Source organism: Arvicola amphibius, chromosome 3 (assembly GCF_903992535.2).
Source record: "Arvicola amphibius chromosome 3, mArvAmp1.2, whole genome shotgun sequence".
Lineage (NCBI taxonomy): Eukaryota > Metazoa > Chordata > Mammalia > Rodentia > Cricetidae > Arvicola > Arvicola amphibius.
The window spans coordinates 53,558,528-53,585,110 of record NC_052049.1 but is presented as its reverse complement, the minus strand read 5'-3'; the positions used below and the strand labels follow the sequence as shown (position 1 = coordinate 53,585,110).

General features: G+C 43.4%; 2 protein-coding genes across 6 annotated transcripts in view; one reads left to right on the top strand and one right to left on the bottom strand.

The window, feature by feature from the left end:
- The window catches only part of Lhfpl2 (LHFPL tetraspan subfamily member 2), a 149,314-nt gene extending 146,886 nt beyond the window's left edge, over positions 1-2,428 (top strand). For all 3 annotated transcript variants that reach the window (XM_038322552.1, XM_038322553.1, XM_038322554.1), the window contains one exon: positions 1,746-2,428. In XM_038322552.1, the coding sequence (XP_038178480.1) occupies positions 1,746-1,999 (254 nt within the window). In that variant the 3' untranslated portion in view covers positions 2,000-2,428. The remainder of the gene's footprint in view (positions 1-1,745) is intronic.
- A 9,193-nt stretch (positions 2,429-11,621) lies between these two features.
- Scamp1 (secretory carrier membrane protein 1) overlaps positions 11,622-26,583 on the bottom strand; it is a 96,091-nt gene continuing 81,129 nt past the window's right edge. For all 3 annotated transcript variants that reach the window (XM_038323315.1, XM_042054786.1, XM_038323314.1), the window contains 3 exons: positions 23,455-23,556; positions 20,909-21,026; positions 11,622-14,086 (listed from right to left, as the gene is read on the bottom strand). In XM_038323315.1, coding sequence (XP_038179243.1) covers positions 13,922-14,086; positions 20,909-21,026; positions 23,455-23,556 — 385 coding nt within the window. In that variant the 3' untranslated portion in view covers positions 11,622-13,921. The remainder of the gene's footprint in view (positions 14,087-20,908; positions 21,027-23,454; positions 23,557-26,583) is intronic.

Genomic DNA, 26,583 nt, shown 5'->3' with positions numbered 1-26,583 from the left:
TTAACTGTTTAGCCACCTCTCCAGCCCAGATTAGTGCATTTTATGATGAAGAGCAGACAGGTCAAGTACTAGAATCCAGCTCACAGAGGACAGATCTTACCTTACTCCAAAGTCAGGGCTCCTAACCAATGAGCTGTGGTAAATTATAGCAGCTTTTCTGCAGCCCCTTGTGAGCTTTGGAATTGAGTCGAGACTCTGCTCGAGCCTGCTGGTCCCCACCCAGCCTTCCATCCACAGAGGACAAGTGCCATGTCCACGTCTGCCTTCACTTCCAAAGGCTTCCCTCCCTGGTACTTGACTGCATCTCCTTAGCTACGGCACTGAAGCTCTGTCCTCGCATAGAGTAGAGCCGGCTTTCCCTTACGGCATGGGGCTGTCAGCTGAAATGGAAGATGCTAATAAACTTTGTACAGGGAGTTCTGGTAAGTGAAATCAGAGGTCCCGGTGTCCTTGGTGACTTAAAATCTCCTTCTTCATTAGCAGCTTGTACTTGTGAGTGGCCAGGCCTGGAGTGAGGCCAGTGGGCACCAGCTGGGCTCCCACAGCACGCACAACACCTACAAGTAAAAATCTTATACCTAAAGTTGTTCCTCTAGTCCTAGCCTAGGTTAGACCAGGCAGGAAACCATCTATCTCTCAGTTGTTGAAACACAGTGACTCATGAACATGCAGCAGTGAGGGACAGAAGGGCGCTTGGTCAAGTGGGGAGAGTTCACTAAAAGTCAGAAAAGTCCCATGGGTTTACACTTTATTTCTAAATAGGCACGGCTATACCTCTCCCCTTGGTCTGTGGTTCAGACAACACTTCTCAAGGGTGAAGGTTAAGATGCGGGCTCCGCTAAGGCTCCTGTCTTGTCTATAACCAAGCAGAGGCCACAGGGTTCTTGGTGAATTACTTTGTACCAGTGGTTGGCAAACTCTGCCAAAATGCAGACAATAAATATTTTGTGTTTTGGCGGGCCACATGTTCTGAAGCAACCACTCAACTCTTCTTCAGCATCAGGCAGTCATAGGAAGTCTGTAAGAAACAGGGCATGGCTCTGTTCTAATGCAAACTTCATTTTTGAGGTATTATTGTGACGTTTGCTTGTCTGTATGTACACCACACTGCATGCCTGGTACCCATGGAGATCAGAAGAGGGTGTCCGGTCCTCTCTGAAACTGGCATTAAAGACAGTAGTGAGCCACTATTTGGGTGTTGGTTGTACCCAAGTACTCTTACCTGTCATCTCTCCAGACCCTAAAATGTTATTTATACGGCCATATTGGCCTTAGTAAGTTAAGTAGCCCCTTAGTAAAGCCGGGCGGTGGTGGTGCATGCCTTTAATTCCAGCACTTGGGAGGCAGAGGCAGGCGGATCTCTGTGAGTTCGAGGCCAGCCTGGTCTACAAGAGCTAGTTCCAGGACAGGCTCTAAAAAAAAAAAAAAAAAAAAAAAAAAAACTACAGCAAAACCCTGTCTCGAAAACAACAAACAAAAAGTAGCCCTTTAGTCAATGAACTCACTTTTAAGAAATCACTGGTGAGAGTCACCTCCCAACATACATGAACTGGCTGCTGAAAATGTTTCTAGGCATGCACTCCTCCTAAGCTACAGGTGACGCTGGTGACTCGGGTCGGGCTTCAGTGCAAATGATACTCCATACTCCCTGTTGCAGAACGACCTTGTCTGTGAGCCTGCAGAGCAGGTGCCGCCGGTTGTCGAGGCACCAGGGCCTTCACTTGTTTTTCTCTTCTGTCCCTCAGGTCTGTTCCTCATCCTCGGCCTGATACTCTACCCTGCGGGCTGGGGCTGCCAGAAAGCCATAGACTGTGGGCGGCATGCATCTCCCTACAAACCTGGAGACTGTTCCCTGGGCTGGGCCTTTTATACGGCCACCGGGGGCACGGTGCTCACGTTCATCTGTGCTGTCTTCTCCGCACAAGCAGAGATTGCAACCTCCAGCGACAAAGTCCAGGAAGAAATTGAAGAGGGGAAGAACCTGGTCTGCCTGCTGTAGTCTGGAAGACGTGAATGCCGCCGTTACCTTTCTTTATGACTTGTGACACAGTCTTCGCCATTTGAATCAAGTGAAGAACCAGCCTTGACCTAGCAGAGCCACACTCCACAGCCCAGGCCCTCGTGGGACCAGCGAGGGGTCGCCCAGCAAGCAGAGTTCTTGCACGCGCAGGCTGCAGTGCACATAGGAGACCAGACAAGGACATGTGTAGCCCGACTGCGGAGTCCCCTCAGACTCTCCTGGTAGCAGAGGCCAGCCAGCCTCAGGGTGGTTTGAGGCAGATTTCTGGCTCAGAGCCATGTGTCTCTGAACATCTCAGGATGCAGGCTGGAGGTGGTGTCTGTTTGCTCCTAGTTCTTTCAAGTTGTTTCAACTGGAGGCTGAGAGGAGGACTACAGACTGCTGGTAGCAGGGCGCATGCTGAGGTTGCAGCACGACACCAGTTTGCTCAGCAGACCAAGGGCTCAGTGGGGACAGTATAGACTCCCGCAGTGGATCTACTCTAGTCTGAGTTTAGACAGTCAGCCCAGTGCCTAAACTAGCTCCTCCTCCTTGCAGTTAGTTTTCTCCTGGGGTTGGGGTTGCGCATGGCTGCCCAGGGGAACCTTAGTGTTCTTCCTTCCCAAGGACAGAGGCCTCCAGTGCAGCTGTGGCTCGTGTAGATGTTCACAAGGAGGGGCTGCCAGAACCCCAGCCTTTGCAGGGAGGAATTTCTGTTTGGTGACTGTGCTGTATAGCCAGCTGGCTTCCAGTTCTATTGGCATTCTTTGCAGAGAAAGCAGGAGCTAGCCATGAAAGTTTCTACAGCCTCTGGTGTTGGTCCTGACAGCCGACCGGGGACACTCAATCACTGCCACTGCCAACTTGCATCAAAAATCCCACCCCAGGGAAGCACAGAACAAAGTCAGGGGCTGGACCAGGCTCAGCACACCTACCTGCCTAGGCATGCTTACAGTAGTCACCAAATACCACTACTAAAAAGGACTCAGGGCTTTTAATCCAATTTCCACAAATTATCCATATAACCAAAGTAGCCAGAATTACCAGAGTCTGGCAATATATAAGCCTTGCAAAGAGAGACCCTCTGTAAGAGTGAAGTGGAGGGAGGACTCATTTGGTTTTAGAGATGTGTTTCCACTAAGGGCATTGTCTTAAAAGTTAAATAGTTAAGCACCTTCTACTGGCAAGTGTTTGCTGAATACAACCAGGTATACAGCCCTGATTCAGATTGATTCAGATGCCCCAGTGAATCACTTAGAGCTATGTCAGAAGCCTTGGTCCATAGCAACTGCCTCATATACAGGTGGGCTAGGCCCACTGGGGTTTCATTATAGTTTATTTGCCCTTTGGCCTATCCCAGAAACCATCTGATCTCTGATGAAGAGAAAGGTTATGGAGGAAGGGTATTGAATCAGATCTTAAGTTCAGTTTTGAACCAGTGTTCAAAATAAGCAAGGTGGAAATCCTGTGGCTTTCTTTAGAAGAGAGAAGGGGGAACCCCTAAGCAGCCCTGGGAAGACTCCGGAAGTGGGAACAGATCACTAAGGGCACGTATGGCCATACAGCATGTGGAAAGGGACCAGATCACTAAGGGCATGCATGGCCGTACAGCATGTGGACAGGCTCTTGTCCTTTGTTGTGTTCGAGATGCTCCAGCCCATCCTTCTGCCAGCACAGTTGCTGTGTTTCCAGCCTGGGCAATACTTGGCATGAAAACTGTGACAAGAATACTTTGTTTTCCTTGATCTTAACCAGATAAAATTTTAGGTATTTTGAATACAACCTAGTCCTAAGCCAGGATCCTGTACAAACGCCCATGGCCTGCTCCTAGGCTAAGGTGGCAGTGGACCATATCAACCTGTTAACAGTCACAAATGAAAGAAATGTGGCCTCTCTGCCAGACTAAGTTACTTAACAGTGTTTTTCACTAATTTAAACATTAGAGAAGATTCCTCCCCCCCCCCAAAAAAAGGGGCACAAATGAAACGCTATGCTATTGAAAACTACCTAAATGCTGACTCAGTGGAGCAGAGGGAGAAAAGGTGATGTCCAACATTTGAGACCTTCAAATTAATACCCAGACTTACACAAGGAATGAAAGGACCATCTACAGTCATGCTAGGGTAGAATAAAACTTTCATTAAAAGACACTTACTTTTCTAGTATTAGGTCCATTACTATACAGGAAAAGTCTTACTTTGCCTGCATTTGTGCTCAGCCTCTCAATGAACGCTAAAGCAGAAATACGTGGAGTCTGTGGATTCTTTAAACCTGTGTGGTAATTCAACAGCATTACGTTAACTGTGGAAGGGTTTCTGTATGGTTCTCAAGCATCTGTGTGTATGAGTGGTCTTTGTTAAACATGTATTCTATAAAGTGCCATGGTCTTTCTAAGTGTAGCATATTTAAATATATATATCACATATACACGTTTATCTGAAAGATGTGCAATAACAAAGGTGTATGTATGTTTTGTTTGGGAAAACTGGACATGCTTCAAAACAGGGATGTTTCTGTTTTGCAAAGGAGAACTAGACATATCTGCCTTCGTGGCTAGCCACTAGTCCATAACAATTTTAATGCTACACAAACCTTATGTGAAGAAAAGACTGGTGTGAACTCATTTTTCTTGGGTCTAAATAAACATGATCACTATATTTATGGGAGGCCCAGTCAATGTCAATGCTAGTCTTTCATGTAAAATGTGAAGCTGCCATGTTGCCTTTTCTGTTAGCCTGATAACCAGGAGCTGGCATAGACTAAGAAGCTATTCTGAACGTGCTTTTGTAGACTGCTAATGCTTGGCCGCTGTACTAAAGGGCTAGTCTCACACCTTCCTAGCCAAGAGTCTGGCTTAGGACAGACCATCCTGTGCAATAACATGTGGCTGCTAGAAATCCCGGGCCTGCATTTTGTGTTTAGGGGAGCAAAGACTCCCAAGGCCGTGAGAACTCAAGGGATGAGTGGGACTTCTGAGACTGTGGGGAAACTCCTATAGCTGAGGGGGTCCTGACGCGCTGTGAAGGAGCTCAGCACAGCTGGATGTTCAATAGCCACTTGAGCCAAATATAAAGTTGTACTTACAGCTGATGGCCTCAGCTGGAGCCTTCCTATGTGTGGTTATCTTGTTCTATTGTAAACTAAACATTGTCTGTCTACATTGACTAGGATTCTGTACATAGGATTTCAGTGTTCTCCCTTTCCCCCTTGAGATCTGAATTAAATCAGATTTTGCAAACTCAGTCTTTCAAATTTGACTATGTTGGCTTCAATTCAGTGCACACAATTTGATCAAAAATATCAATCAGACAAAATGTAAAGACAAAATGTAAAGATACATAGACATCAGAGAAAATATCCAGGCATTTTCTACTGCTGATTCTTAACCTTGCATGGGTTGCCTTTAATTTCTTACTTGAAGAAGTACCAACACAATCATAGGCATCTTAAATTTAAAACTGTGAGACATGAAAATGCTTTAGAGCATTTGCTAACCAGAAGGTGTATCTTCTCCTTTCTCCTCTCAAAAAAAAAAAAAATACCTAAAGGAAAAGTTACGGAGCCTTCTACATCCACATTCCCTAGAGTGGACCCTGACCAAGAAGTTAGGAAACCTGGGCTTTTGGTCTATAAACTCGATGATGCTAACTAAACACCATTTCCATAAACTCATCCAACCCTGCACCTTCCCAGGGACACAAGCTAACCTCACTGCTAGCAGCCGGACGGAGGGCACGTGCATGCTCTATTGCTGAGCAGAAACGACCGCCACCAGGTTTCCAACTGTTTAAGTCAAAGTTAAAGGTTAGGGCCCCAACCACTGGAGGAGAAATGGTTTTAAGACAAATCATCTGGATAATCCCAGGAAAACGAGCTTTTCCTGTGCCTCTTCAGGTGTTACTATCTTGTACTCAAAAGTAAACCTGCAGAGAGCACTGGGACTTCAGTCTGAGCAAACACTGGGACATGGTCCCTTGTGCTTGCTATTCAGTCTGTGTGTTATGTGTGTGCCTGTGCGCACGCGCATTTATGTGCAGTTTTTATATGGAGATTCAAACAGGTCCCCCTTGCTGACATAGAAAGCACTCTTATCCACTGAGTCTTCTCACCAACAGGGAAGTGTTGCTACTAGATCTCCTGGAAAACACATTCAGCTTCCTCTGGTAGGGCCCCATAAAGTCTTTATTACCCTGGACATTCCTGTGTGTGGACGGACATTGTTTCAAATAACTCAGCTCCTTTGGGACAGTCAGCACGAATGGTAAAGCCCAACAGCAAGCATTACTATTGCGGAGAGCACTGAGAGCAGAGTCTGTCTCAGCACTTTAGTCATTTGTGTGGCTTCCCCTTCTGCCCCATCTTCTTCCTTCCAGCTTCCTCTCCCCTTCTGCCCCATCATCATCTTCCTTCCAGCTCCTATCCTTAACCTTAAGACTTCTACAGAATCTATTCAAGACATGAACTGCTAATTTTGCTTAGGTATGTACAAAGGATACAGATAAAAGCACAAATAGAGGAAGTAGGAAACTTCAAACCACGTGGAAAGGAGAATCAATCAAATAACATGTGGCCATTAGCAGCTTTTTTGCGTTTGACAGACATTCTAAAAGAGCCAACAATCTATAGGCAAGCAATCCTCCAAGTGCCAGTATTTGGAAGAAACCTCCAGTTTCCTCATTTCTTACAGAAAAGCAGAGGCAAACGACAGCAGTTGAGAGGAAAGACATGGGATGAACTGGGCATGGAAGGAAAGCGTGGACAGCAGGGGACCATCAGAAGCAGGAGGGGATGGAGAGCCGTCCAGGATAACTGCAGGCCTTTAGTGTGGATGGAGAGGCCAGAAGAATCAGGGACAAAGGATGGCACCAGAGGCTACTTGTATGTAGCTGGGACTGGGAATCCCAAGCACACATGAAGCAGGAGAGCCAGCTTTGATTATTGTGCACATGCTGTGGTGAACACTGAGTTGTGATAGTCTTTATACACAGGTACCTGCCATTAGTGTAACTTTAGTTAGTTCTCTGCCCAGGTTAGAAAGCTAGGAAGTGCAAAACCAAGGATCAAGTACAGGTCTGACACCAAATGTCTGAGCTACATTTCCTTCCTCATGGAAGGACGAGGGAAAGGCCAGCTGAGCATGCTGCCACACTCTGGAACACACAAGTGACATCAGCCACTCCCTCCTCCCTCACAGGAGCCTAGCAAATCTTCACATTTGAAGACACATACTTTAATGTACTAATCATAATTCAGATCAACATTGAAAACAGACACCAGCAATTCCTCAGATCCATGACAGTGGCAAAACAAACAGCAACCTTGGACTGCTTCCATCATATCTTAGTGATGGGAGGCCCAACTGATAGATTATCTCGTAGCCAAGGAAAGATACCGTTAGGATCACATAAGCGTAAGTAACCTAATACTTAAGGATTTGTCCTCAACTTCTCCAAACACAAATGTCAAAGACCACTTAGCCCAACACACTGCTAAGAACAGGAAGCAGGAATTTGCCTCTTCATTGAAGTGGGAGCTTTGGTCAAGGGATGCCAAAAACAGTGCTATTTTTTTGTCTTGGGTAATGATCCTTTTCCTAAGGTCCACTGTTTCTAAAGATGGACACGGTTACCAGAAATGTGGAAGGGCGAGAGGGAACTCAGGCTGGGGAGAAGCAATCCCTGGCTGGACAGACGAAGGTGGAGGATCTGGCGTCTGTCCTTCCTCAGACCTTCACCACCTTTACTCCTGTTACCTTGTGGGAATTTCTTAATCCTCTATAGAAATGGTGACAATTAGCAACTACATCATAGATTTGGTGCAAGGATTAAGGAATTTATAAAAAGCACTTAGTATAATCTCTTCTAAATCTTCAATATGGCAAGAAAAGCAAGAAAATCCTGTCTTTCCAAACACTTGGAATTTATTTTGTTTACCTTTATTTGGACAGGTCTCTATGTAGCCCTGGACGTCCTGGAACTTTCTATGTAGACCAGTCTGGCCTTGAACTCACAGAGATCCTCCGGCTCTCTGGCTCCTCAATGGCTCAATGGTGTGATTTTAGAAGTCACACTTGGTGAAGGGTAGGTAGTATAACCTGTTATCAAAATGATCAAATTTTGCTTACTGTAGAATTAGAAATTAGATTGGCTACTTAAGGCCAATGTTTGTTTCTTTCTTTCCTTCTTTTCCTTTTTTTTTTTTTTTTTTTTTTTTTTTTTTTTTTTTTTTTTTTTTGAGACAAGGTTTCTCTGTGTAGCCTGGTTGTCCTGGAACTTGCTCTACAGACCAGGCTGGCCTTGAACTCAGAGATCTACCTGCCTACTGCCTTGAGTTCTAGGATTATGGGATTAAAGGAGTGTGCCACCACTCTCTCTAATCATCTTTACCTTACAGCTTCCAGGGAGGGAGAAGGTTCCTTTATAAATGCAGAGAATGCACTGTTATTCTTACACAGAGAAACAACACCACCAACAACAAACTTTACGTGTTACTTTTATAGTTATTGAGTCAGTATGTTGTAATACTAAATAAGGGGAAATTTGAGAACATGTATTCATTATACCGCTTTATTCCGTGAACTACATACACGCAGAAAAAGACTGGAGGGAAGCACAAGACACCAGCAGAGGTGTCCCTGAGTAATGGGAGGGAGGCTTGTTTGTCTCCCCATTTGTCACTTTCTCCATTTCCCAAGTGTTCTTTAGCCAGGATGTGTGTGTGGCTCTCACACTGGGGAAACGATTTTAAGGATGTGTGTGCGTGTCCACATGGTTCACTCTCTGTGTAGGAGGCTGGGATACTGCTGGAAAAATAACCGTGATGAAATAGGGGCAGTGGTTTTAGTTGCTTTTCTCTTGGACCCAAACACCTGGATCCAACGCATGGCAATAATCACAATACCTTCAACCATCATTCGTTTTGAGAATTGCAAAACGAAAAAAAAAATAGCAATTGAGGAATCCCAGAATTATATTATATTCAAATAACTAGGGCTCAAAAATAAAGCCTGCAGGAAGGATTCTTTTAAAAAAAAAAGCTGAAAATAAAATAAAATAAAAAGCTGTTTGAATGCAGAATGACTTTATAAAAATATGGACTACTAGCATTATAAGAAAATGAACTCTTTGCTAACTCTCCTTGGTGGAGGGATGAGATAGGCTTTAGCATGAGGAATATCTCACTATACCAGGAAGTCATGGTAAACCCAGAAATATCGAGCTTTTTAAAAGAAAAGCACAACTGGGAGAAACACAAACTGTACTGCTCCCTGCATTGCCTCCTGATGGCCCCGCATCCCATCAGAAAGCACCAACCCCTCTAGTGGAAACTCTGCAGGTGGAGGCTTTGTCCTACCCAAACCACAGAGCTAAATGGTAAATACAAAGTCTATGGGAAGGGGAAATTTCCCAAGAATCTCTGAATTGTGATATGTACCTCTAGCTTTCCATACTTCCACCGAAGTGGAAGTCAATGAAAACCTTGGTATGAAAGTAAACAACACATGGGAAGGGCGCACAAGGATTTTAACATTGTAATAAAGAACCAGAACCTCAAGCAAACAGTCAACTCTGTCTATCTGAGGGAAAACCTCAGTACAAAGGAGGGAACCATTTCAGACGTCACGTCAAGATGCGGATGCGGATAGGGATAGCGATGGCCGCATTCCAGGCACTAGGAAAGGTTTGGTCAGCCAGAGACATAACGCCAACAAAATTACAAGTATATGAGACACTTGTCTCGAGCTGCCTTCTTTACAACTCCAAAACCTGGACAATGAGACGCTCCTCAGAACAGCGGCTGAATGTGTTTGGGATGGCGTGTCTCAGGAGGGTTCTAGGCGTCACACGAAGAGATAGGCCGTGCAATGATGACATAAGAGACATCCCCACCTACAGAAGGAAGTAAACTACAGGGTACGGCAACGGCGACTGAGATACTTCAGCCACGTTATGAGAACGAATGACAGCAGATCCCCAAGACTGCACTGCTTGGTGGAGGGCACGGGATAGGGTGAAGAGGGAGGCCCCTCCCTCCCCCCCCAAATGTTGGACATCATAAAGGAAGACAGTGGAACCTTGGGTATGACAATAATACAAGAATCTAGAACTGCCCAGGACAGGAACAACTGGATAACCGCCACAAATGGGCTGCCCATGCTTGCTTAGGCATTGCCAGGCATAAATGATGATAAAGAAGAAATGACCTAGCACTCGGCAGATTTAGTGGTGATGCTGGCACAGCATGCTTTCACAGAAGGCGTCTAGCTCCCTAGAAACTGAAAAAGTCTGAAATAAGGTTTCAAAACTTACCAACACAACATGCATGTTGTTTTGTAAATATATCCAAAATTTCTTATAGAACTATTCTAATTTTTCTAATCATGGAAGTACAATTTACTAGTCTAATAAAGAATATTTGTAAAAAATAAAAAACATTTACATGCTAATCTAAATATATAAAAAATTTAAAACAGATCCAGTATTTTAAAACCTATTATTCTACTATAATTTATGTTTGAAAATCTTACCAAAATATGATCTAATGAGCCATCCCAGTTATTTTGAATTAATCACCCACTCATCTCCAAAGGGCTCAGTCACATGGAATCACAGGTCCCTTTGAGAATTTCCCTTAAGGGAAAATGGAAGGGAACACAGAAAAAGTGGGTCCCAAATGTGATAAACTGTGTAATATAAGCACAAATATGACTAAGAAGACAGAGAATCAGACATTAATGTCAGTGTTTTAGAAAGCAATGCAGGGAGTACTATCTATATCAGGGGTACCTGTCCATACTGGATTAGCAGGAATTAACAACTAAAAGTACAAACCACATCCACAAAGATTACAGAAATAAGCTTCTAGTAAACTAAAAATACAAACTCACTTTTTAAATGGAAAATAGTGTTTCTTATTTTAATTTAACATGTGAACATGACTTTGGGTTAAACTTTACATCGCCTTTAGTCACTAGGTGAGAAATGCAGTGTACAAAGTAGAAAGCGCATCAGGGCGGAACAGCAGCAATGAGTACGAATCAGGCAGGAGCACAGCCATTAGCAGATCAACACAGTCCTGGGACAGGCACCATTTGAGCCCATGAAGAAAATTCTAGGCCCAAAAGCTAATGAACTTCTAAATAGTCATCATATTTAATGTGGTAAAGCTCACATTCAACAACCTATAGAGGTCTAATGCAATGGAAAAATTGCCAATTTGTGTTGATGAGGGTTTTAAACTAAATCTTTTATAGTGTGTTTAACACGTAATAAAATGGTACAAAGATTGGTTTAAAAATCAAATGTGAGGGGGCTGGATAGCTGACTCAGCAGTTAAGAGCACCAGCTCCTCTTCCAGAAGACCCAGGTTCAATTCCCAGCACCCACATAGCAGCTCACATAGAGTTTTGCCTTAGACCTGAGACAGTTTCTCTTCCTCCTCCTAACTCCAGTTTCAAGAGATCTGACACCCTCACACAGACATACATGCAGGCAGAACACCAATGCACATAATAAAAATAAAATTTCTTTTAAAAAACCAAATTGAAATATCTATATTAAAGCTGTAAGTATAATTTCTGCCTCTCCATTGCTAACAGTGTTTAAAATTATGCAAACAAACATCCAGTAAACATTATTTTATTTTATGACACTCTGCATTAATACAATAAATATACAAAACTTCCAAACCACTGAAAACATGCAACATAAGAGGGACACATGAGGGCATTTACACAGAACCGTGACAGTTGCCACGAGGGCAGCGCAGTGTTGCTCACCAACAAAGCACACAAACACCCCTAGGAAATAAACCAAGCCCACGCCACAAATCTCCAAACAGTGATTTCCCAGTGTTCAGACCCCAGTTTAAATAAAACAGCCACCATTTAATATCGAAAACTGAAAAGTCACAAGGATGCCTGGTCTACACAAAGCTCATTTCATGACTGTGGTGCAGGTATTAAATAGAAACACTAGCCGTCTTTCCGCAAAGATGCACTATTACCGTTGTTGTTGAGAGAATAGTAAAGCAGGGTTTCAAGATGCTTTTGCACATGACCCAGCCGCAGACACCACCAACACTTCAATGCTCCTGTGTGGTTTCAAACAACATAATCTCTTTCAAACTTGTATGAACCCAACAACTGAATTGAACAACAGTTCAATGAACAACAATGTTCATACACAAAAACACAGTATGTTATAACTATCTATTCTTTGCCACTTAATAATGAGGAACGTTTCCATTTTTGAAGGAAAGTATTTTTTAAACATGATGTGTCTTTCATTTGTACTTCAGAGACAAATAAAAGAAGTATCTCCAATACTCAGTAAATTTCCAAGCAAATCTAATGTAGCCCATGTGGGTGGATATGTGAGCCTTCTACATGTAGCCCACGAACTGTGCCCCAGCCAACATGAAACTCCCTGACTCCAGCTTTGGGGAAAAGAATAGTGTCTCAATCATTTAAGCCCATTTTTAAAAGTTAGCCTGTCTCGGCAACCCATCCTTGCTTAAAATCAACTTGGATGAATCACAACCTATCATTCTGCAATCTAAAACTAGTAAGACTTCCAAAATAAGGTAGTATGACTTATAAATGTTTTTGAGACATTTAATCATTATTAAAAATGATTAAAAGTCTGAACTCACATCGGCTTGTGCTGCACGTAACAATGTCAATATGATTATATGAATAATTAACACATTTAACTATACTTGTACTTTCCTGCTTTGTGTGATGCTTTATACATATTTAGTCTGTCTCAGAAAGTAAATGGCAGATACATTAAGAAATCAAGTATATTAGAAGGGCTGGGTCTTTTATTTTTTAATGCAACTAAGAGTGAGAGGCTCAAATAGAAATCCCTTAAATACTGTATGTTCTTTTTATTCAAGGGTTAGGCTAGTCTTTAATACCTGTGCCAAAATCTCTCTCCTCTCTCTCTCTCTCTCTCTCTCTCTCTCTCTCTCTCTCTCTCTCTCTCTCTCTCTCACACACACACACACACACACACACAAAGCTGCCAAACATAATCCCAGTTCAATTAAGAAGATTAGCCAGAAGAATATACCAAAGTTTCCATACAGTAAAATTCTACAGAAAACTAAGAGGGGTAAAGGAATTATCACTATATTCTATTGCACCAATTCACTACCTTCTCTTTTGGATAATGCACTGCACATTATATTAAAATCTTTATACTCCAGTAAATTTTTACTTAAAAGAAACTATTACAGAAAACCATTTCTGATTCTATAAAGAGCCCCAGCTCCTACCACTATAAGCAGTACAGAACCCAAAATACTAATTCGTTTCACTCAAGAGACATGGTACCCATGCAAGATCAGAGGTTGTTATCAAAATATCAACTAGTCTAAAAATAAAATAAGAGATAAAATATACATTATCTACTACAAAGCACACGGGCTCTTCACTGTGACTGAACTTCAGAAAGAAAGCCAATTTAAAAACACCCAAGTCTTTGCTGGCCTCGTTCCTGCAATATTAATATAGAGAAAAAGAAACAAACATGGTTTCATTTCCAATGTCTAATCCTCCTCTCTACTGACTCCTGGGAGAACTACTGTGGTTGGTATCGAGTGCCCTTTAAATCTTAAGTCACACACTCATTTCAGTGTGTCACCACGGAAATGATCTGAGAACACCATCCCCCAAAAATATGGAGAATATTTATTTAGCAGATGAGAGTTTTCTTCTGTGAGGGGCGTGGAAATATTAAGAAACTATTAGGCAAAGAAATAAGATGAGGAAGTTTCTCTGGTTTTAGACCATGCACACGTGAATAGGAAATACCCATGCTGTGTGTACTGTGTGTTTCCAACATAGAAATATCTGTAGAATACAGTAACTGGAGAAAAATACAGTCCCATGGTAACAGCGCACTGCGGAGAGGCGCTCTACATCTGGTTACCCTTGAAGGCGTTCTGTGCCGCACTGGTTGCTGCAGTTGAAGCTGCATTTGCAGCCGCAGTCTGGACAGTTTTGTTGGACATCACTCCCGTTGCAAACTCTTGCTGGGCCTTCTCAAAGCTAGCACCTGTTGTGCGATACAGTCCATGTACCTGTGGAGGTGGAAATCAATGTGACAGGTAAATGGTAATCTACATAGGAGCTGCCGGCTGCCTGAAGGGAACCTCACCATCTCGCAGTGTGAGTGGGAGAAGAAAAGAAGCAAAGAGATGAACCGAGTGAGTTAACGGCAGCATAGTGCTCTCAAAGACAGCAGCTGCACCTTAGGATACCGAGACTCCCTTTTCATACACAATAGAGCATCGCCAGGGAACATTTGCTCTAAAACCCCAACTTAACAAGTTAGCAGGACTTAGTCATCACTGTTCTGAATCATGTGCTTCCAACTCCACACTCCCCACAAATGAAAAGAACATCTGAAGATCAGATATTTCAGTAAGTTTTTTAAAAATTGAAGTACTTAGATAAACTTCATTTTTTAAAATAAACTTGGTCTTTAAAATGAAATAACTTCAAAAATTCTTTTGAAATGCAAAGTCATTAGTAACTAGCATATTAATATGGACATGAATATTTATGAACAAGTTCCCAGATTCCATAGAAAAGATAATGGTAACCAGGTTCCCAAAAGAATACAAATTGTGTACTGTCTATCTGTCACTTCAACAGTAAGTAATTCTCACTAGTTCAGCAGATAAGGAAGGGCAATGTCTGAAGGTTCTACATACTCTGCAACTCCTTCGTGTCTTCCTAACAGACTCCGTTAGAACATCTACCACTGTAGCCCTGAAACACTCTCCAGTGCTTTCTACAGTCCATTGTAGAAACAGAGCATAGAACACAATCAGAAGCAATTGACAGTGTCAGGTGGTGGTGGCACACAACTTTGATCCCAGCACTAGGGAGGCAGAGCCAGGCAGATCTCAGTTCAGGGCCACCCTGGTCTACAGTGTGAGTTCTAGAACAGCTAAGGATACACAGAGAAACTCTGACTTGAAAATATAAGGAAAAAATAGAAGAAGAAACAAACAAACAATTGATGGAAAAATCAAACCTACCTGTGAAAGCTAAGGGTTTCTGCCCATGAAGCAGTTCAGGAGATAATTCTCTCAACACTCCAAATCTGGACTAAGAAACACCACCGTGGCAGAAACCAAGGCACAATGAACATCCAACAACAACAACCAGCTCTAATTGTGTAAGATTTCAGAACGAAAACGAGTTCTCAACAGCACACTCATTCTCATCAAAAGGAATGAAGGGAGGACAAGGCTGGCAAAGGCACTGATCTAATCTGGACCCACGTACAGACCTTCTGAGGGCATGCTCCGTCCAGGAAGAGCCTGACCCCTAGTGGTAATAAACTAGGGCTGCATACTCCAACAGGGGCTTTCGTTTGTTTTCTGGTTATTTCTTTTTGATAATTTTTATTAGTTTTTAAATCAGTGTTGAAGAATCAGTTGTTCTCAGATCTCACTTTACGTCATAGTTAGAAACAATATGAGGATTGCTGTTTGATTCAAATTATAATTTAGTTTATATTGCCACTTATTACACTCCTGAACATCATACAGAAAATCATTTGTCTGAGCTCCTCACTTCATAAGAATTAGACAGCACCAACTGATGGTGAACACATAAAAGTCAACTATTAATGGATTCAAAAATTAACTAAAACATCAGAATATGCACATAATGCTGATAAATACTTTTATCTTATTTGGGAAATAAACATTTATTTTGAATGCCTGGCAGGTGAATATGAGCTCCATATGCAACTAACCCCTCGTGGAAAACAGCAAAACACAGGGAAAGGAATGCCTGCGTCGAGTTCAGAGCAGGTGCGTGACTGTCGACACAGTCTCTGTGGAATGAGTGCTCCCTCCATGCCCTGCCTCCTATTTTTCTCGTACTGGAGAGTTCTGGAGAGTTCTGCCCTTGACCCTCTTCTGGCTCTATGCTCATGCATTCTCTTGGGCTTCACTCACCCCAGGAAGCTAAAATGCCCAGTCTGAATTTCTTTGCTTCTTCTACTTGTCTGTCTAGAAGTCTACCATGCTTATTCATATGTATGTCTACTACTACTTCCAACTCCCCCATAAAACTTTGACCTCAACCTGCTCTTTTCATTTCATCTTGTGCATGTTGGGGGACATGGATGGGTCCCGGGGTCAGACACAGGTGGCTGGGCTCGGCAGTAAGCACCTTTACCCACTGAGCCATCTCACCAGCCCCAAACCTATCCGTCCTAAATGGCCCATCCCCTAGAACATATCCTTGAGTAGAGTCCAAACAGAATGAGCCCTAACCTTCTCATTATGGAGGGACTTAACTCAGGCTACCATCTCTATTGGCTTCCTATCTTATTTTAAGTCCTACACCCTAGCCCACAGATCCTGATCTACTTCTACACAACTCTCCCAACACGTCACATCAACCCAATTACTCTGCTCCTTCTTTTGGGAGCCACCACTTTGGGGAGAAGATCAAAACTTTTTAACAAGATCTCCTAGTTTTCAAGGCCCTAAGGATACTGATGTGTTCAAGCTCATCTCTCTCCTCCACCACGGATCCCTAGGATCCTAAAGGATACTGATGTGTTCAAGCTCATCTCTATCCTCCACCACGGATCCCTAGGATCCTAAGGATACTGATGTGTTCAAGCTCATCTCTATCCTCCACCACGGATCCCTAGCATTCTCTCTGCCTCACCCTAGGCATCAGCTTGCTCCCCGTCCATGCTAGACCTTTTTAAACCCTTGAATTTGCCACATTGTATTCTCACAACTGCTTCCCCCCCTCTTTCTTATTCCCTTATGTAGACAATTGTAATGATAGGGAGTCATCATTATATCTCAGCTAAGGCTTTATCTTGGTATACTAGCGTTTGTATTCCCAGCTACCCTGAGGCTGGGAGGCAGTAGTATGGCTTTAAACCCAGAGATTGAAAAGGCAGGCGGATCTCTGAGTTCGAGGCCAGCCTGGTCTACAAGAGCTAGTTCCAGGACAGGCTCTAGAAACTACAGGGAAACCCTGTCTCGAAAAACCAAAAAAAAAAAAAAAAAAAAATCCTCATTAAAAAAATAAAATAAAATAAACCCAGAGATTGAGGCTAACTTAGATTATACAGCAAGAATTTAATTTTCAAAGCCAAACACTAAAATAAAAACAAAACTAGACTCCCAAAACTTTGCTGTGCATTTCCTAGCTCCCTATACTTCCTTCTGTGACAGTTATGGAATGACTGGACTATGGTACATTCTCTTTGTTTTTTCTCTTACACTACAATGTGAACCAAGGGGCTCATGCATGGCATAGTGCTTGGCACTGGTATACACTTGAGAGCTGGCTTTACAAGAAAGAAATGCACAGACTACCATGAAGCCTCTCTTAAGACTGTAAACCGTGCATTTCTTGTTTTAGACAACCTACCCCAATAGTAAGCGCTTGCCTAGAGAGCATGAAGCCCTGGCTAAACACTGAGTGGCCCATGCACACCTACAGTCCCAGCACTTGGTGGACGCAGCAGAGGCATAGGCGTTCTTATACACCTGAGACAATAAAGGCATTCTCTCTAGAGAGAGGCGTTGATGAGGCTAGGCCATAACTACCAATCCTCAGCCCAGATGAAGGTATTTCCCTCAGTGGTGGACTGTGATTTGGAAGTGCAGTCTGAAATAAGCCCCTTCTTCCCCGAGCTGCTTTGATCATGGTGCTTATTGTGGCGATGAAAAAGCAAACTCAAACCCCTTCTAAGAGCTTGTCCTACACATGTGGACTCACTTCAGCAACCCTCACGACTACACATGCCATCAGTCTCCTCATTCTGCTCTGCTTCTCTGATGGACTAAAAAAAAACAAAAAACAAACAAAACAACAAAAAAAGTAAACCCTAAATCAACTCTCAATATTAAAGAGGTCAAGATTAAAAAATAAAAACTATATTAGTTGTGGAGGATTCTTGCTGTTTACACTCATTTTATCCTCACACCAAGTGTGAAAGTCATTACTCCATTTCCTCTTTCACCCAAAAAGCATTTCCACGCCCACCACACACTAATCACGCCTGTTACTGTTCGGGGCGAGGATACGGATGAAAGCACACAGGTCCCTGGTGTGAGCAAAGACACTGAACCAGGTGGTTAGAGAACCCTGTTTGGGGCATAGCGGTAAGGCAAGGCATTCATTTCCAGATGAGTTGCATGTGCAAAGCCAGTTCCCTGGTCCTCTTATTTGGTGAGGCTTACCAAACTGGACATCATGTGAACCATAGAGCCTAATACTCCCATATACCCTAGGCCCATGAGATCCTACAGAGAACAGTAAAAACCCTAAGCTCCACAGAAAACAAAGAACGCCCTCAGACACATGGAGGTAACAAGAAAGATTGAGCAGGAGAGTCTGAGCAAAGGCTTCAAAAGCACTGCTAGGCTTCAAGCGGCAAAAAGGTGAACACGCGTTACTGTGTGACGTTTCTCTTTTGGCCCGCCACCCAGTTCCCAAATAAATCCCACACAGTGGCTTGTTCTTAGTTATGTATGCCCAGCCTTAGCTTGTTTCTAGCCAGCTTTCCTTATCTTAAATTAGCCCATCTACCCTTTCCCTCTGGGCTTTTATCTTTCTTACTTCTGTATATCTTACCTTCTTTCTTACGCTGTGACTGACTGGGTGGCTGGCCCCTGACGTCCTCTGCTCCTTGCTCTCCTCATTCTGGGTGCTCCTTCTGTTTCTCCTCTGCCTGCCAGCCCCGCCTACCCTGGCTCCTGCCTCACTACTGGCCGTTCAGCTCTTTATTAGGACATCAGGGCTTTAAACAAGCACAGTAACACAGCTTCACATGCTGCACAAACAAAAGTCACACGCCTGAAAATAACATTCCCCAACAAAGCACAGCATAGCAAACTGAGAGGAAATAACAGGCAGAACCGTCTGAAGAGAATACAAGCCCTTCCCACCAGACCCACTCCTCAGCCCGTCCACACAGCGTTCTCCAAATGGCAGGCTGTGGCACCACGGCTGCTGCTGCTGTCATTAGATTAATGCAGAGAGCATACCAAATGAGCCGAAGACAGGGAGGAGTGGGTGAACCATAAAAACTTTCCAGATCGTCAGAGGTTAGGAATGAAAGTAAAAGACAGAAAAAAAAAACAAACAACAACAGCAAAAACATGTCGTTGTCCTCAAAAGGCAACCAAAAGTGCAATAAAAGACAAGACACCTTCAGAAGTCATGGAAACAGACAGCCGACAGGACACCTTCAGAAGTCATGGAAACAGACAGCCGACAGGACACCTTCAGAAGTCATGGAAACAGACAGCCGACAGGACACCTTCAGAAGTCATGGAAACAGCCTACAGCTCCTCCCCCGTCTCAGGCCCAGGTGTATGCTCTAGGAGTGTCTTTATAAACAGCTTCACTGATATAAAATGGATACGCCATCATGTACCCCTGTAAGCTGTGAAATTCTCTCTTCCTGGTCAGCCGTTCATGTGTTGAAGATGGAAAGGAAGACGGAGACGAAATGCCTAAGAGAGCTGTACACAAATCAGGGCAGAGTATTCACAACCGACCTTCACTGCCTGACAGAGAAACAGGGAGTGCGCAGCCCCGGCAGGACCTGATCACAGAGGCCTGGGGAAACTCTTGTGTGACCGAGACCGCAGTGGTGCAGGATGGCAATAAAAAGGCTAGAGGAGTTAGGACTGCATAGAACCAAGTTTCAGTGGTCCCTGTGTGTGGTTCTAAGAGAAAAAGTGGCAGCAAAACCAGGAACTGGGACAGAGGGGATGAGCCAAGCCCGAACAGGCTCCTGGGAGAGTGGGACCCAAGCAGACAAGAAGCAGACATCAAGTGCAAAGCACTCTTCAGTAGACTGACCAAAGCAGTTATTTTTCTTTTCCTTTCTTTTCTCTTTTTGGTTGTTCAAGACAGGGCTTCTCTCTGTAGCCTTGGCTGTTCTGGAACTACCTCTGTAGACCAGGCTAGCCTTGAACTCATAGAGATCTACCTGCCTCTGCCTCCCTGGTGCTGGAATTAAAAGCCACTGCCTGACCCAAAGTTATTTCAATAAGTATTACTGTACATGTTCTGAAACTACCAGGCAGTATAAAGAAAATGGTGAAAGAAATCTAAGTTTTTACCCTCTCTGAGGAGCGGGTGGGGAGTGGAGGGGGGAAGGTGGAGGGACAGGGAAGAGAGAAGGGTGTGGGAACTGGGATTGATATGTAAAATTTCAATTAAATAATAATTTTAAAAAGACAAAAAGAAGGAAATCTAAGGATTAAATAATTTAGTGCCTTTAAATTTTAAATATGGACAAAATATCTACTTGGTACAATAATATTATTCATATTTATTCATCAAGCTAATAAGCTTCATATTAAAAAGAGGCCCATAAAGTCCCCATTTTACAACTGAACCCGAGGCTCTTCTTATGACCATATTTAAAAGGGCACACGCAGGAGCTTCGTCTGCAGTGCTGGGCACCACCGAGGTGTCTGTTCTGAACACTGCACGCTTGTCACGAGACACCCTTGGATGAGACTCAAGTCTAATGTGAAGCTCATTTTTAATACATACTGTATACATATACCTCTGTGTAGTTTATACAATATTTTAATGTGTTTGCCTTCTGTAACTATAATCTCTCCTGTGAGGTCAGGTAAGGAATTTTCCTAATATAGAAAATTAAAAAAAAAAATACCAAGTCCATGCTCAAAAAGTTTCTTATTGTTGAGTATTTTGGGTTCTGAATTTTCAGATCAGGGATGTTTTCATTTTTTATGTGAATCTTAAAATATGATAAATGTTTAACTGTGTTTCTATCTAACCATAAATCCTAATCTCTGGAGAGCGAGCAGCAGAAGCCCAGCAGCGAGCAGGTTCCGCTGGCCCAGAGCCCAGGCCCCACCCACCTTCTTAAACATGACGAGCGAGACAACCGCAGAGGCCGTGAACAGAGCCGCGATGACGATCATCATGATTCCGACCGGGATGTTCTTGTTGAGCCCAGTAAGGGAAGAAATCCAACCGCTGTGGGACAGGAAAATGATATTAGGGAAATGAGTTAATGTGCCTCTCAAAACAACAACAGGGACACAGGGCAGCTTTCATGAGGTCACTTTCTCGGGCTCCCGTAGGACACTGCTTATTCCACAGATAAGGGACGACCTTCAGGGCCAGGTCACACACCTGAGAAGTATCAGCCTGGACTCACCGGCAAACCACACTCCTGAGCCCCAAGAAGGACATGAAGGCCAAATCGCTTACAACTGCTGGAGTGAATATAAAATAGCACATCCACTCTAGAAAGTTTGTTAATTTCTTTTAAAAACTTAATACATGATTTCTAAATGAATTAACAAATTATAAATATAGCGTTAATCACAGAAATAAAAACTATGTGCCCATGAAAGCCTGGCACAAAATGCTCATGGTGGTTTTATTTCTAATAGCTTCCAAACAGAAACAAGTCAGGCATCCTTCAACTAATGGGTGGTTGAGCAAACTGTGGTTTATCTGTATCATGGAATATTGCTCAAGAATAAAAAGATGGTGTTTGAGAGACAGCTCAGTGATCAAGAGCACTGGTTTTTCTCCCAGAGAGCTTGCGATCAATTCCCAGCACTTTCATGGGTATTCCACGTTAACTCCAATCTCAAGAGTCTGATGCCCTCTTCTGGCCTCCAGGGGCACTGCATGCACATGATGCAGAGACACAGACTCAGGCAAACATTCACACACATAAAATTTTAAAATACATAAAATCTTAAAAAATAAAGAATTAAAAGAAATAAGGGCTACATGTAGCTGAGGGGAAAGCCAGTATTTGTAGACTACATGATTCCATTTATATAACAATCTTACAATGGCAGAATAATAGAAGTGACAAATAGCTTAGTAGAAGCCCAGGGTGAAGGAGTGGGGAGAAGAGCAGTAAGTGTGGCCATGCAAAAAGCAACATGAATCTTTCAGTGACAGAAATGTTCTGTCAATGTCAAGGTCCTTGTTTTTATATTCTACTGTATTTTATACTATTGGGGACACTGGGTGAAGGATGCCTGGGAACTCTCTACAGTCTTACCACAGGACTATCTACAATTACCTTCATTTTAATTAAAAATACCCAAATTATGTAAGGTGCAGCTGAAAACAGTATTTGTCCCCATTAGTAGACTCTGTGGTATGTAGGCACAGACTGCTACATTCAACTTTACATCCCTTCCTATGTTTATATTAAGAAGCTGGTAAAATTATTTCAACTTCTAAAGAATTGTGTGTGTGTATGTATGTATGTGTGTATGTATGTATGTATGTATACATACACCATTAGAGCAGTGCATTTTTAAAACATTTAAAGCATTTCCTCTCTTTCACATGCCAGATTAGCCACTATCTAAAATAATAATAAAAACAGCTTTCCCAAGAACTAAGTTAACAACCAGTTCCAGTCTCTGTTAGTGCATCTGCCAGGAGCGGTCTGTTAGCAGCCACTGCCATCAGAGGCAGTGCACTAATCCAAGTGCTCACACACCTAGTTCTATGCTCACTGCAACTACAGTTAATGGACACATGGCAAACAGCAGTACCACGGGTGCCTGTGCGTCCCTGTGCGTGCAGAAGCTGGAAGGAAGGCAGGTCACACAAGGAAAGACTGGAGAGGCGAGGATTTTAAAGACACATCCTCTTCTACCCACTATCTCAGGCGGGATGTTCCCTCCATGGAGAAAGAAAACTATATAGGTCTGTATTACCTTCTAGTCCAAACCCCAGATGTCTTCTACTTCCCGAGGGAGCATCCTACCATGGTGAGAATGATTTCACTGTTGGACAGTGTGTGTGCCTGTACATACACTCACTCTCAAGCATGTGCAAACACAAGTATCTGTGTGCGTGGATGTGTGGAAAACAATGCTTTACACATAACTTGAACACTTTTCCTTTAGATTCTTTTTCTTGTTTTTTGGTTTTTTGTTTTGTTTTGTTTTTTTCAAGACAGGGCTTCTCTGTAGCTTTGGAGCCTGTCCTGGAACTAGCTCTTGTAGACCAGGCTGGCCTCGAACTCACAGAGATCCGCCTGCCTCTGCCTCCCGAGTGCTGGGATTAAAGGCGTGCTGCCTTGGCTCTTCAGATTCTTGAAGCGCTTCTCTCCAGAACTGACCCTGCCGCCTTCTCATCTCTTTGGTCTCCTCTACACAACTCCTCCCAGTGCGCACTGTGCACACATTTTATTTAAAACAGATACCAAATGTGATGATTTTTTAAAATGGGAACACAATCTTTGAAGAGAATAGCTTTTCCAAAGTTATGTTTTAGAATGTTTTCAAATTGATTTTTAAAAGTACTTTTGTTTTTCTGTGTTTGCTTTTGCCAATCTGATTTTTCTATGTTTAACTCACTAGGACACCAAATTTGTTACACAAATTTTAAATTAGCAACTGCACAGTAGTAAATAACTCACCAGTTTCCCCAGTTATGAAATCCTGCGGCCTGGAGAACATGGACAGCAAACTGACAAATATACACGAAGAAGAAGACAAAGAACCTGAAGGAACTGTCACTCCTTTAAAAGAGAAGGGGAGAACGTCACTCTTCATACCACCTTCCTGTCCACAGCAGACTAACACCTAACCTAAAGGGGGCACGCATGTGAAGACCCACGGCGGCCCGTCCGCACCCGTCTGCAGACAGCCATCACTGTTCCGTGAAGACCCACGGCGGCCCGTCCGCACCCGTCTGCAGACAGCCATCACTGTCCCATGAAGACCCACGGCGGCCCGTCCGCACCCGTCTGCAGACAGCCATCACTGTCCCGTGAAGACCCACGGCGGCCCGTCCGCACCCGTCTGCAGACAGCCATCACTGTCCCGTGAAGACCCACGGCGGCCCGTCCGCACCCGTCTGCAGACAGCCATCACTGTCCCGTGAAGACCCACGGCGGCCCGTCCACACCCGATCTGCAGACAGCCATCACTGTCCCGTGAAGACCCACGGCGGCCCGTCCGCACCCGGTCTGCAGACAACCATCACTAACCCCAGTTCACTGTTCAACTTCCAGCTGCAACAGAATTCATCTTGAAAGAAAGTTCAGTTTTCCATTTTTAAGAAATGTTTTCATTGGTTGTTGTGTGTATATCTGTGCACCAAGTGTGTGCAATGTCCTTGGAAGCCAGGAGAGAGGACCAGATCACCTGGGACTCAAGTTACAAATGATTGTGAGCCACCATTTGGGAGGTGGCTATCAAACTGGGCCTTGTGAAGATCAGTGCTCTTAGCTAGTGAACCATCTCTTTCAGGCCCCAGTTTTCCTTTTTTAATGAACCTCTTTGTAGGACCATCACAACTACTTAAAATGTATGTGTGTATTTGGACTTTTCCATCGGACACCGAGAACTTACCTTAAGCTTCCTCTCCTCTCCTCCCTCCCTCAGCCCAGTTTCCTGCCATCCTGGCTTGCTGCTGAGAATGTCACCTGTGTGTGGGACTCCAGCCCCTCCACTGCTGAGTGCTGTTTACTGCTGGTGGGCAGGGTGCTGCTCCTGGCGTTTGCTATTGTAAGTCACACTGCTGTTACTCTTCATAAGGACAGACTTCTGTTAAGTCTATCAGCACGGCTAGTGTATGTATATACATTTAAGTGTTTAAGAGACTGCTCAACTGTTTATAAAGTTGCTCGTTTTACACTCTTACTGGCAGCGGGTGAGTCTTTCGGGTCCTCTGCATGACACTTGCCATGGTCATGTTTACAGTCCTAGCCATTCTAATTAACATGTGAGGCTGGGCCAGTTATTGTTAACTGGACTGGGCTGATGGAGATCCAGGAGAGATTAATAAAGCAGACTTCTGAGACATTTCTAAAGAAATCAGATCAGGGCTCTGACCTAATGAATAGTTTACGCCAATGCTGGATTAAAAATCTGAGAATGGCAGACTGTGGGGGTGAGGCGTGGCTGGAGGAAGTAGGTCACTGGGGCATGGCGAAGGACTTAGCCTGCCTTTCCTGTTTCTGCTCCCCTCTGCTTCCTGGCTCCCTCACACCCACCATCATGAACCCGGGCTGCTGGAACCACAAGCACAATGACCCTTTCTCTTCAGCCGCCGTCCGGCCCTCTGTCATAGCAACAAGAAAGCTAACACTGGTGCCTTACGTCACACTCTGAGCCGGAATGCCATTCAGAGACTTGTTGTGCCCACAGAACTTCATTCAACTGTTAAAATCTTCTTCTGGTGTTTTAACTAGATTTACCTCCTTCTTGAATTTTGAGAGTTTAAAATATATATATTCTGGATAGATAAGTCCTTACTTCAATACATGCTTGGCAAAGATCTTACAGTCTGGGGCTTACAATCTGTGCATATTTGTGTATAAAAGCATGTGTGTTCAGAGCATCATAAGGGTGTCTTCTCAACCTGTACATGTATGTATATGAACACATGTGCATTCAAGCATCCTAACAGTGTCATTCCTATCTGTGCATATATGTATATGGAAGCATGTGTATGTTTGGGGTATCTTAAGAGTGCCCTCTGGGAAAACATCTGGCTTTTTTATGAATTCTAGTTTGTATATTTAATTTTATTTTAGTATTGAATTAACAAACAAATAAACCACTTCACCAAAGTCAAAAATATGAAGATCTTCTCTGTCTCCTCCATTAAGTTCCATTGCTTGTGCTCTGTACCTGTGCCCATGCTCTCTGAACTAACTTTCTGTATAAGGTATGGGACACCAAGTGTCCCAGCAAGGGCTCCTAAACAGCCTGTCTGAGCCGCACTGCCTTCATATCTTTCTCAGCCATCAGAAGCCGGGTCCCTGCCCTTGTAGAGGTTTAGTTCCTGTCACTCACATGATAGCTCACAACCATGCAGGATTCCAGTTCCGAGAAAACCAATGCTCTCCTCTGGCCTCTGCTAGCAGTGCAAGCACATGGTATACATACATACATACATACATACATACATACATATATACATACATACACACACACACACCATAAATAAAAGTAAATAACCGGATTTTCTTAAATTCGTTTTTATGGGGCTGGAGAGATGGCTCAGAGGTTAAGACCACTGGCTGCTTTTCCAGAGGTCATGAGTTCAGTTCCAGCCATCTATAGTGGGATGTGGTGCTCTCTTCTGGCATAAAGTGTACATACAGATGGAGCACTCAAATATATAAATAAATCATAAAAAATATTTAAAAATTTTTTTACATATAGTAGGGTTCATTTTAATTTGAAGGCTGTTGGTTTGTTTATGCTACAGGAGCGTGGATGGCACAAAACTATCATGCTATGGTTACACAACTTCCTCGGAAGTCTAACCAGGGTGCATCTGTCTGTATCAGTCGGCCAACTTTATTGTTCCTGTGTAGACTTGCTTCCAATATTCTAAGGCTTTGATTTTCCATCCATCCCTGGAAGAACCATGTCGTATTTCTGAAAAACAGCCTGCTGGGATTTTGACTAGGGTATGTTGCAGCCTTGCAGAATCAGTCTGAGAAAGTTTACACCTAGTAAAGCTGAGTTTTCTAATCCTTCTACAGAGACGATTGTGGATCTATAAATAGAGTTTAGCTTCTTTTCAGATC